This window comes from Bradysia coprophila, unplaced genomic scaffold, assembly GCF_014529535.1.
Source record: "Bradysia coprophila strain Holo2 unplaced genomic scaffold, BU_Bcop_v1 contig_235, whole genome shotgun sequence".
In the NCBI taxonomy this organism is placed as follows: domain Eukaryota; kingdom Metazoa; phylum Arthropoda; class Insecta; order Diptera; family Sciaridae; genus Bradysia; species Bradysia coprophila.
In genome coordinates this window covers 36,233-48,988 of record NW_023503496.1, presented here as the reverse complement: position 1 = coordinate 48,988, position 12,756 = coordinate 36,233, and the positions used below count along the sequence as shown (strand labels likewise).

At 38.0% G+C, this 12,756-nt stretch overlaps 2 protein-coding genes across 9 annotated transcripts in view; one reads left to right on the top strand and one right to left on the bottom strand.

Moving 5' to 3' along the window:
- Positions 1–2,902: 2,902 nt before the first annotated feature.
- LOC119077260 (piggyBac transposable element-derived protein 4-like) lies at positions 2,903–4,609 on the top strand. Its single transcript, XM_037184409.1, has one exon. The coding sequence runs from the start codon at positions 2,903–2,905 to the stop codon at positions 4,607–4,609; it is 1,707 nt and encodes a 568-aa protein (XP_037040304.1).
- Positions 4,610–4,977: 368 nt separating this feature from the next.
- Positions 4,978–12,756, bottom strand: part of LOC119077290 (2-oxoglutarate dehydrogenase, mitochondrial) — a 43,701-nt gene continuing 35,922 nt past the window's right edge. For 6 of the 8 annotated variants that reach the window (XM_037184445.1, XM_037184442.1, XM_037184446.1 and 3 more), the window contains 2 exons: positions 10,181–10,369; positions 4,978–5,724 (listed from right to left, as the gene is read on the bottom strand). In XM_037184445.1, coding sequence (XP_037040340.1) covers positions 5,622–5,724; positions 10,181–10,369 — 292 coding nt within the window. In that variant the 3' untranslated portion in view covers positions 4,978–5,621. The remainder of the gene's footprint in view (positions 5,725–10,180; positions 10,370–12,756) is intronic. The other 2 variants (XM_037184450.1, XM_037184448.1) reach the window with 1 other exon arrangement.

The following is a 12,756-nucleotide window of genomic DNA, read 5'->3' as shown; positions in this document are numbered from 1 at the left end:
AACAACATTCTATTCGGCCTTTGATTACCTTCCAAATGAAACAAAAATTACGAAAAACGGATTAAATTTACTTGAGTTCTATGTAAAATACACATAGGGCCCTAGTAGTGGCCTTAGTCCAAGGACCCAATTTTTTTTTTTTTTCAACTACATTCTATTCGACCTTTGATTACCTTCCAAATGAAACAAAAATTACGAAAAACGGATGAAATTTACTCGAGTTATATGTGAAATACACATAGGGCCCTAGTAGTGGCCTTAGTCCAAGGACCCAAATTTCATTTTTTTTCAACTACATTCTATTCGACCTTTGATTACCTTCCAAATGAAACAAAAATTACGAAAAACGGATGAAATTTACTCGAGTTATATGTAAAATACACATAGGGCCCTAGTAGTGGCCTTAGTCCAAGGACCCAAATTTTTTTTTCAACTACATTCTTTTCGGCCTTTGATTACTTTCCAAATGAAACAAAGATTACGAAAAACGGATGAAATTTACTCGAGTTATATGTAAAATACACATAGGGCCCTAGTATCGGCCTCAGTCCGAGGATCCAAATTTAATTTTTTTTTTTCAACTACATTCTATTAGGCCTTTGATTACCTCCCAAATGAAACAAAAATTACGAAAAACGGATGAAATTTGCTCGAGTTATATGTGAAATACACATAGGGCCCTAGTAGTGGCCTTAGTCCAAGGACCCAAATTTAATTTTTTTTCAACAACATTCTATTCGGCCTTTGATTACTTTCCAAATGAAACAAAAATTACGAAAAAAGAATGAAATTTACTCGAGTTCTATGTAAAATACACATAGGGCCCTAGTAGCATTTCACTTCTAAGGCCCTAACTCACGGTCCACTCACCCGATTTAAAAAAAAATTTTTTTTGCTGGATTGGTATTGACAATACCTATCATTTGCCGTGTCATTTACATTTCCATCGTTTATTTTGCCATAAATATCACCAAAAGACCTTAAATCACTTAGGTGGCCCTAACTCACGAAGGGCCGACCCGAATATGCCCATCTTCGAACTTAGCCTCACTATTTCGACTATCTTTCAGGGAAAAAAAAATTGAAATCGGATTTGATTTACTCAAGATATCGACGTGACAGACGGACAGACAAAATTTTTATTGCAGATTCGTCATCTATGAACATAGGCAAACACTTTGCCCTTACCGTCTGCTTCGAATTCCATCAATTACACACGGCATCGTAATCCTATAAGCCCCTTTGTACTTCGTACGGGGCTAAAAAATCTCAGGAATGGTGGCACATAAAAGAATGTTCGCACCTTGTTTGTTTTAAAAATTGGATGTGCTAGCCTTCATTTTAAGCCAATAAAATGTAAAATTGGTGCTCATTGACAAAACACTAAATTTATACTTTGATGCCTCACCCTGACTCACCGTTACAATATTTCGACCCAAAGATATTTTTATTAGAAACATCCGTCAATTCTCTACAAACTACCATTAGATCAAAATCGACCGGGTCGCTTAGTTCCGGTAGTTCAATTTTTTGCAGGTTGATTTTAAAATTTTCAAATTTGGCAAGGTTCACCGATTTATTCTACGAAACGATCACCTTGAAATTCAGTTTCGATAGAGGCATAAATGTACGGAAAGAAAAATGGTGTGTCCGATTAAACAAAATTTTTACCTTTAAGTCTTCTACCTGACCTGACACAATCAAGCCTGGTGCCTTTGCACACGACCAGAAGGATATGAACGTTGGAACTTTGGTAGCACAAAGCGTTACCGACAGAACCACCTTTTGATCCTCCAAGTTATATAATGGACGTGAGTCCAAAAATAACAGCGCTGGCCCGCAACTTGACATGTACAACTTAAAACTAACAACAACCACCGTCGCTCGACTTGTGGCCGGACTAGCTACTAAATTTGTCTCAATATAGTTGAACATAGTCTTAATTGAAATTACCTGACCTGATTTACCTGAGTCAGTTGCATCTATTCATTTAAGTTAGTACCTTGTTTGCCCATTCGATTTGTCATCATAATAAAATATGCGAAAAAGTGAAGATCGTAGCTATTGCCAGCATTGATTCCAATTTTTAAACCATTCCATTCATCCACCCAAATTCATTGATATTCATGTGCAGGTCGTCGAGGAAATTAACAGTTTTGATGTAGACTTACTCTCAAATTCATTTTTGTATCTCTTATCCGCCAAAAAAGCTTCCAACAGTCCAAAGATCATTCTAGTCCAATCAGGGATCCACACAATGGATCCTCATCGTAAGTGGCAGTGGGAAGATGAACCAACTGCTCGAGCTCAAAATAACTGGTAGTGCTTGAAATTTCGCCTATGCATTTTTGAGTGGGATACAGAGCAAAACCAAGACGGGGCAACCATCTCTCGCAATCTTCAAACATAGCTTCCCGTGCATCAATACATCACCATTTTTGACTTAAGTAATCCTCAACTACGGTATCGCGATCTTCAAGTCTTTTATGAAGCCAGACAGAAAATTAGTCTACTGCGAAAGTCTCAAAACAAAGAGCCACTTCGTGCAAATTTCACTGTTGAGGAAGCCAAGTGCGGTCAAAATGATCACTTTCATAACACGATTTGGTTTATTTCTGACAAAATAAAAATTCCCGGTATGTAGCTTTGCTACATTTCCTGGCTAACATTTTTGTCCATGAAACACTAACTTGTAGTTAAAACCTTGCGTTAATCGAGAAAAAAATCCATTTTTAAGCATTAAAAACGACGTGCGGTAAATTTGACCGCACATTTTTTTCGCTAATTTTACATCAAAATGCATGTAGCAAGCCATGCATTTTCAATCTGTTACGTCAGTCAGTCAATCAGTATCTTAAAAATCTTCACGTTCTTTTCGCATTATCCTAAATTTTTGTTTAAAATGTACAATACGCGATCGAAATCCAAAAAAGTTTCCGAAAAATTGGCAGCGTTAGTCAATATTGATCCCGAGTTGTCTGGTGATTCAGGAGAGGACTCAGCCACAGACGAAATTCCAAGTGTGGAAGGTGAAAGCTTCTTGCATAAGTCGATGTGCGAAGTCCGTGTTTACATTAGCTTTTCACCATTTACAGAGAACAGTGACGATTCGGGAACAGAAAGTGAGGAGGAAGAAGAAGAAAGCGAGAGTGAAGAAGAAGAAGAAAATGGTGAGGATTGTGAGACTGCTGCCGATGGAACAGTTTGGCTGAAAACCGCTCTGGCTGATAAGTCTGGTCAAAAACGGGTTGGCAGAGCGTCCGCTCAAAATATAATTAAAATCATTCCCGGACCGACACCTGTCGCTAAAAGAAACATCACCGACATTCTTACTGCATTTTCATCAATGATCGACGAAGAGTTGTTGGAATATATTCGTGAATGTACAGAAGCGGAGGCTCATCGATCTATGGGAAACAATGACTGGTCAATATCGCCAAATGAACTGAAAGCGTTCATCGCAGTTTTGTATGCGCGAGGAGCAATGGGATTGAAAAACATGTCGGTGTCGAACATCTTTTCAACGAAATATGGACCAGAGCTTATTCGTGGGACCATGTCCCGGGAACGTTTCAAGTCAATAATGCGCTACCTCCGGTTCGATGTAAAGGAGACACGCGCTGAACGACTGCAAACCGACAAGTTTGCTATGGCAAGACAGATTTGGGACAAATTTATACACAATTGTCGTTCCTGCTACGCACCTGGCGAAAACATAACCATCGACGAGCAACTGTTTCCTTCAAAAACTCGATGTCCATTCACCCAGTTCCTACCGAAGAAGCCGGATAAATTCGGCATAATGTTCTACCTGGCCGTTGATCTGCGATCGAAATTTGTTCTGAATGGGTTTCCATTCATCGGCAATGATGAACAGTGTGTCTACGAGGGGAGTGCTGCTGACAAAATAGTGCTTCGCCTTTTGGAACCATTCTTCGGAAATGGTTACTGTGCTACGATGGACAATTTTTTTACTAGCCCGATCAGTGCCAAAGTATTGAAAGATAAGCGCATTACTGTTGTGGGAACTGTCAACAAGAATAGAAGATGGCTGCCGCCGACTGCCAGGAAGAAAAACGCCGGACTGACTTTGCACGAAACCATTTTATTTGCTGGACCAGATAACGAGATTCTCACATTATACCAGAGCAAGAAAAGCAAGTTGATCGGAGTCTTCAGTACATTTCATGATTCGGTTGTTGTTGGAAACAAAACAAACAAAAAACCCGACACAATCGAGTACTACAACAACACCAAGTACGGCGTTGACATTACCGACGGAATGGCCAAGGCGCATTCAGTCAAAGCTGCTTCACGTCGATGGCCGGTACACGTTTTCTACAATATATTGGACCTTGCCGCCATCAACGCCTGGATCTTATATCGAGAGGTGACTGGCAAAAAAATTTCGCGCATCAAATATCTGTTATCGTTAGCTGACGACCTACGAAAGAACTACATTACGTCGAAGTCAGCACCAGAGAAACGACCGCTAATTTTGCCGGACTCACCCAATAAAAAGATCATGACTTCGAGCGGATGCCGACCGATTTGCCAGACACCGAAGTGCCGGAACAAAAGCCTAGGAATGGGCTTGGAAATAAAATGAAATTTGACCGAATGTTTACTTGGCTAAGATTTTTTTTTTGTCTGACACAGGCAGTGGATCCCTCTTGCATCGTTTTTTGGTATATTTCACGCTTATCCAGCGCTAACAGGTGGCGCGCGGTACCAAATTATTTCAAAATTTGGAGGCGTCATTTCGACCGCACCCTGTTTTCGCAGTGGAAAAAAATATTCCGTTTTCCTAGCAAGGCGCATCCGTCCAAGATACTTTCGAGACGATTTAATTAATATTTAGTGATAATTAGACGATTTTATTTTGATTTTAAATTTAGTTAAATTTTCGCGACCATCCACACTCGACACTCACAGCCTACTACCTTTAAGTCTTCTAGGACAAATAAAAAACGAAATTTGTTGTTGGCTCAATGCTTTGAATATTTTTTTTTTTTTTTGTTTGAATTTATTCTCTCTTTTCATTTGATAGTTTTAAAAATCCTAGCGTCTAGTTTAACAACAAGTTAGTGTAGATTAAGTCTGGGTTGATCTAATATTTAGAATGACAATCGAACGAACAAACAAATTGTTCTCCAAATTGTTTGCCCATTCGAAATGGTCGTTAATGGTGCATTTTGTAAATCACGTTTGGGTTTGACGAATTCTATTCAGATAAAAGGAAAACGGATTGCAAATGTTCCATAAATAAATTAATAAATTAAATTCCATACTACACGAACGACACATTTCTCTCATCGGAGAAATGTATAACGAGAAGAAGTAAAACCAAAACAAAAATCCTAAAAAAAAAACGGAAAAGAGAACTCCGATCATTCGACCAGAGAACAAATGGTTTTCGGGTGCAATGTTCAGTTTGTTGTAACTGTTGTAATTCAACTAACTTTTTTAGAGTCTACAGATTAAACTTAAGCGAAATAAATAAATTTTTCTTCCTCTTCTCCTCCTCCTCCTCTTCAATATTCCGATTCTCCATTACGAATCGGTGTGTGTGTGTGTGTACAATATAGTGACTGGATGATCGGATTTTTGCATTGTTGTCCTTAATGAAGCGATAAAGCTGATTCCAGTAGATGGGCCAATTCCTTGTTATGCTGAGCCTTCGAGCCGGTTGCAGTTGATGCGGCTGTCGTTCGGCCGGCATAGCTGCGCAGAATAGAAAAACAAAAATAGAAAACATCGGATTAGGAATCGATTCCGTTCGTGTGTGGTGATGCGACGAATAATTTTTCGTTTTTATTGTTTAAATGAGGAAAATGTTAATGGAAATTAATGGAGTGCATCGACATTTCGGTTTAGTAGTTTCTTAAATGGTTAGAAAAACGATGGAAAAAGTTACAAGCATTCAAACGGTAAGCTAGCAGCATGTGGCTTGATAAACGAACATTAAAAGCTACCAGGCAATGCGTAGTGTGGTACAGGCTGAACGCTGTTTTAGATGTAAGTTAAATAGAAGATGGACTCTGCTAATCGGGTAACAGTGCGAGTAACAAGTCCTAACAATGAGAATTACTTCCCCAAATGTCACTAGAACATTCACCAAATTCATTGAATTTTTTAGGTAATTCTCATTTTTTGGACCTGGTGTCGTTGTTCTCTCAGTGTACAGAAATTACGATTTGAATGGAACTCTCTCAGCGGTGAAATTCACTCCCGAAATTCGATATTCACCTTAAGTCATTCGATTGAAATCATAGCCACCACACCGGAGCAAATAAATTGCGTTGCCCTCGAATTTACCCAGAATTAAGATCCTGGTAATAAGGTTCATAACTCACGTAGAGTCGTGGCTCCCAAGGTGTGTCATTCTCCTAACATTAGTTACTTTCGAGGAATCTTTTAGCCGAAAGAAATCGACAATTATTCTGCGTTTTCCGTTGTACTCCGATTTGTAGCATATACAACGACGCAACGCAAAATTGCTCGTGTGTTCTCGGCCTTACAGCTGTGTAAGACTTGTGTTCAAACATCTCAAAAATCTGTCACTTTCTGCGGCTCATAACCATCGAGGAAATTGTTGCCTTGGAAAAGGTTTCTATTCACAAATCAGACACCCACTACCGCTATACTGAAAATGATTCTTTTCAATCGTTTTTTCCGACAAAGGTAGCGCGTGTCAGTGACTTAAACTTCGACTGTTTTATCGGAAAGGTCATCACTCTACTTGAAGTGGTGAGGACATAAAATCTCTCTGCTCATCCCTGCTTCCGAAAATGATAGTTAGCACGACATAATACAGACGAGCAACCAGACGACCTATATTTTAAGCAGAGGAATGAATTATTCCGGTCGTTAATCGTTACAAATAAAGGACGAAATATTGACAGACCACACCACTTTTTAAGCCATTTATAAGCAACTAAAGTAATTAAAATGTAGTTCATCGTTTAAACGAAAAGCTTAATCATCTGTTTCAGAGAGGGCCTACAAATGATCTTCAGCTGATTTTCTCTCTTAGAGAGAAATGCTACAAGAAAATTTGTCTCATGAAAGATGTTTTAAAGCCTCAGAGAACTTATGGCCTTTAGCTCACCAATCAGTTCGCTCAAAGAAGAGAGTCGTAACGGTGTGGCGGCGCGAAAGACAGTTCACAGTTTTCTTTTCAATTTGGTTTGCGTTGCGCATAAAAATACATCGCCGTCTGTGTTAATCGACGTCTAGTTGGAATTAAAATTACAGTCGGCGACTTTGAATTGAGTGACGTATTTTGTATCAGCTGTTTTTCAGCTGATCCACTCATACAAACAAATTTGCTAATGTTTGTTTACACGGTTGAACAGTACACGCATACGCATAGTAATGGTAAAAGGTAAAATCCGTTTAAATACATGAGTTTGTATGAGTGGATCAGCTGAAAAACAACTGAAACAAAATGCGTCACTCATTTGAAAGTCGTTGACTGTACTTCAGCTAGGTGAACAGAAAAGCCAAGCAAAACACTAAGCAATACACACAATCAAGGTTGAAAAAACATTTACAGCAAGCAAAAATGTGCATCAATTCTGTTGAATTGGTATAAAAAGCGAATAACATGCAAGTCTGTGTTGATAACAAAAAAAAGGGGGGAATCCTGGGACAGAAAAGAAATGATAAATGTGAATGTTTGGCCCAAAAAAATGAATGTTTTTGAACGAAAAACAATCCAAAATGCAACAAAATCAAAATAATGACTTGGCCATGGCCATGGCCGTAAAAAAAGTGTCTGTGGCGGAAGCCATCCCTCTTAAAGAAAATGTTAAGTTTTCAGAGTAACTGAAGCTTAGAAATTTGTGTGGGAACGAAAAGTTGAGTTTTCATGTGAAATGTGTTGATCTCAGCGGAGCGCTGGCACCAGTAATCACACGGTAACGCAACTTTTCATCTGCGTCCTGTATTACATTTCACTTTTACTGAGGACGTCGACAGTTCAGGACCAGCACGCGAGAATAAGGCGGAAAGCACACGAGCGATTTGGCATTGATGGGATATTCACCACAGACGAAACGATGGAAAATCCGATCAACTTCAAATTGCTCGTGTGTTTTCGGCCTAAAACCAAAATTTTGCAAATTATAGAAATCAAAATTGCGACTGGATTCTGGTCGCTTTGGAAATTAAGTGACGCATCAAGCCAGCAAAAACAAAATGTAACACGAAAGTTAAACGAAAATGAATTTGATCTCGAACCAAGACATTGAGTAAAACAAATAAAAACGCTTTTTTTTCCTGTGTGTAAAATGTGTGGATGTGATTGAGTAAACAAACAAAATTTCAATTACGAAGCGATCGCACTAAATTAAAATTAATTTTTTTTTGTTTTGATGTTAAAATTTTAAATCCAAAAAAAATTTCGTCTTCGTCTTCGCTTTGGCGTTCAGCAAAGTAAAGTTGAACAAAATGATCGACCAATGGAAATTGATTGTTTTGAATGCTGTTCAAGCAAGAGAAAAGTCGAACGCACGTAATTAGTCAGACAGTTATTGAACCCTTTTGTGCAGTGAAAACTGACTCAGAAAAGTCAATAGAGTGTTATGATGAAAGAGAAGCAAATACTTTGACAAGTACCCCAAGGCAAGTTGTAATAAACTGGTCTTCGGATCTCTCGCTCTGATCATAACAGTCTATAGTGACCCATGGGTATACAGTGTTCAAAGAGAGTTCTCATTTTGACATATCACCCATCGAGATCAGTTGAATTAACTGGTTTTTTCCCCTTTTTACATACAAACTTTGACGTATCACCCATCGAGATCAGTTAATTTAACTGGTTTTTTCCCCTGTTTATACGCTCTTTGAACACTGTATATGGGTATACAATGATACAGTGACATCTTGTTGTAATTAGATTGCAAAGCTTAAGTCATGGCCACTGAATCAGAGAGAACACCCTCGTTCAAACTCTCATTAAACCTAGCTTGACTTTTTCGACGATAACATGATAAGTCAAAGAAAATTCACCGCGTCATAATGTCGTCAAGGTTGCGACTTTCGGAATGTCACACAGATACGCCCAAACACACCCCCTCTGATGATTTTACATGCAAAAAAATTCACCACTTCCGCATGGAAGGTGAATTTTGTGTGTGAAAATCCGTTCAATATTATCGTCAAGTGTGTTCGTGTTGTGTCAACCGCGTATATACATATCTGCGTGATCTCCCCTAAGTTTAGAGCCTCGTAATATAGTGGAAAAGTCACCAAATGTATGAGTTGTGATGTACTCTTTGTACGAAGAATCACAACATTAAGCATGAACCGCAGTTTTTTCTCCATTCTGTTTAGGTTTCCGTGAGCGGTTCTGACTATCACTACAGCTGTTTAACTCTTCGCTTGCTTAAGAACAATTGAAAGTGGGAAGAATATTTATCGTTTGAGCGTAACGAAATACGTACACGGTTTGACTGTGTTTTTTGTGCTTCGAGGCCAATAAACGTATTGCCAACAGAATACTAAACCGATTCAAAGTTTGCATTACAAACAGCATATTGTCGAAGACAAGGCTGTAAACTTTGGTGAGGTCAAGTAGATGGTCGCTTTATGCAGTCTTAACGGAGAGGGTAATTGAGCGAGGATCGAAGACAACGTCAATCGAAAGAAGAAAATTCGCTCAATTTGACATAACACTCAAATCTGAATAAAGGAAGTACTTTTCATGTTTCTCTACCGTTAGATACGCGGGAAACCAAACAAAAAATTCACCAAAGTCGAATTCGTATGCCGTGGTGAACTTTTAGCATGGAACGTGGTGAGTGTCATAGCCTGCGTGAACTTCCCAAAGTTTACAGCCTTGGTCGAGAGTAGCCCTTTAACTACTCCAAAAATTAAAATTCTTTTCGTCGCGACATCTACATTCGGCCAACGAAAATTCTCTTTAGAAAACATTGTCGAAACAATCAGAATACACCGAGACAGGATCGCCAAAAAAATAAAATTTCTAAGCAAACAACAAAACCAATTTCCATCATCGTTACAAATTTCAATTTTTGCTACACGAACTCCAAACCAAAAATGAAAAAAAAAATTCGAAAAATAAATTTCTAAGAAAAACGTAAAACCAATTTTTTTTGTCAAACAAAATTTTTTCCTTTTTTAAAAAATTCAGCTCTACATCCCATCCCCTCACCTAAGCGATCGTCCAGCTTTTTTCGATTTGATTGTCGTAGCTGGCAAACCATCAGTGGGCACATTAAAATCAGATTTCATCGCAACGAAGCCTGGTTTAATGTTGGTGCCGGTGTTTTTGTTAAACATATTTTTCAACCAACCGGGATCTTTCGATTGATCTGAGCTGTCTGCTGAGTTGGCGTCATGGCTGTAAGTCAAACAATTTTAGAGACAAACACAACAGCGAAAACACAACCACGAAACAAAGAAGTTTTCGAGTTTTTTTTTCACTTTGTGTTCGAAATTTTTTCTTTTTTTCTTTTCTGTTTTCAATTTATCTTTTCTTCTCGTCTTTAATTTAGTTTCGTAGAGTGATTAACATGAGAAAATAATGATTGGTGGATTTCATAGATTGGATATGATCGGGAGTTTCTTTTGATTTGCAATCAGGGGTAGATGGAGGGGTATAAAACCAAGTCAACAAAAAATAAAACTAAAAGAAAAAAAACGGGAGAAACGTAATACAAAATTCGTGCTCTTAGTGGTTATAATAATTAAAAATGTTCGTTTAAAATATAAAAATACAAAAACAAAATCAAATCCAACAATTTTAGCACCTTGGAAAGAGAGAAAACGTAAATTTGAAGTGTTCTACAGAGAACGATTATTATCAAAAGTAAATTTCTGTGCAATTATGATGGATGAAATCGATCGAAAAGCCCCCAAGTAATAATTTCGAATTTTGTGCAAATAATTCTGAAAAATTCATCTGAGACTTGGTGGAAATTTTTTATTTAGATGAGAGACAGCCGAGAGATCGGAGCAATACAGAGCGACATACGGTGACTAAAAACTCAGTTCTGTCGTCTCAAAAGTTTTTCTCATCAATTAAGGCTTTTCCCAAGAGCCAATCTTAGACAAAAACGACCAAATAGACTGAGAGAGTACCTCTGTACCTGTCATTGGTAAGATCACGATTTGAATACTATAGGCGGCACTCACAAAGATCTCTCTCTCTCTCTCTCTTACGTCTCCGTTTATTTGACAGATGCATTTAAAAGATAGCGCACCATGTTAGGTCACGCCTATTATAACAAGTGCTCCCAGTGTTTAAATACACGTGCGCTATTCTATAGACGCATCTGTCAAGTAAACAAAGACGTAATTACAGATAGACCTTTTTGAGTGTCAAGCCTTAGCTACTTTAGCTGCACATAGCAACACGAAGGAAACCTAATTCAAATTTTTGTTTTGTACTCCTGACAACTTTGACAGTTTAACAAAAGAAAAATTTGAATTAGGCCTCCTTCGCGAATCTATGTGTCGCTAGAGTTATGCCGTATTGTCAATCGTCACACTACCTAACAGCGATGCGAAAGAGACCTAAATTCAAACTTGTCTTTGCCAATTGTCACAATACCTAACTGTAGCATAGGATAGAGCGATGTGAAAGAGACCTAAATTCAATTTTTATGTTTTGTTATACTGAACTTGACACAAGAACAAAAGAAAAATTTCAATGAGGCTTTCTTTCGATATGTGTAGTGTAGCTAGAGTAAGATATGAAGTATGCGTTTCGATACCACTGACTTATCTTTGAAAAAAGTTTTTTTTTTGATTTTCTCTAATTTTCCTTATTTTTTCAATTTTCGTGGATTTTCTCGGCTTTCCCAAATTATCAAGAAAATCGGTAAAATCTGAACCATTTCGCGAAAGTTTCTCGATATTTTGAAAACAAAAATTTCAGACGTAGGCTCTTCTTCAGCGCAAGAACGACACCAATGAGGGTGAATCTAGTTTATCTCGCTCAGTTAATTTACATCGTAGACGAATGAGATTCTTGTCAAAGTTAAAGTGTTGGTGTCGCAAGAAAAATCAAATTTAAAAAAGAAATTATTTAACAGAGTGTCGTGCATGGCACGTCAAATTTCTAAACTTTCATCTATTTCTACCAATATGGCTTCTCGACACTGAACGATGCAATCTGAGCGGGATACCCACTAAACCCATCCTCGTTTAAGCCTATCTAAGCTTAAAAACATAAGTGCTGAACAAGCAATTTACGCTCTAAGACGTGTGACAATAAGGAAACGGTGTCGAACTCTGACATTAAGAAGTAAGTTCCTCTGAAGCGTGTTATGACAATGCTTTGGAGTCGAAAGCTTTGAGCTTCTTTTGGATTCCATCGGAAAAGTGGAAGATTTCAATGGAATTTTTGAGCCAGCGAAAGCTCTTCAAAGGCAAAGTCACAAATGCGACACGTTATTTTGGCTTGGAATTGAGTGGAGTTTGTAAGATTTTTATAGACATGTAAATGCTGTAGATTCATTACAGTGACAGATGTCGTCATTGAACGTTGCTAGCGTTTAAGCGGCAAAATGTGCAGGAGAAAATAAATTTCAAAAAATTTAGAGAGCAATTGCTGCGAAATTCGCCGCAATTTTCTAGCAAAATGAGAAATTATTTCTGTGACAGCGATAATTTTGATTGCACTGTGTGACGAAAAGTACTTTTTAACTGTAGATACACATAGCAACGCGAGATTGACATAAAATTCTTTTGTTTTCAGACGTTTTCCAATTGTTTTGAAATGTC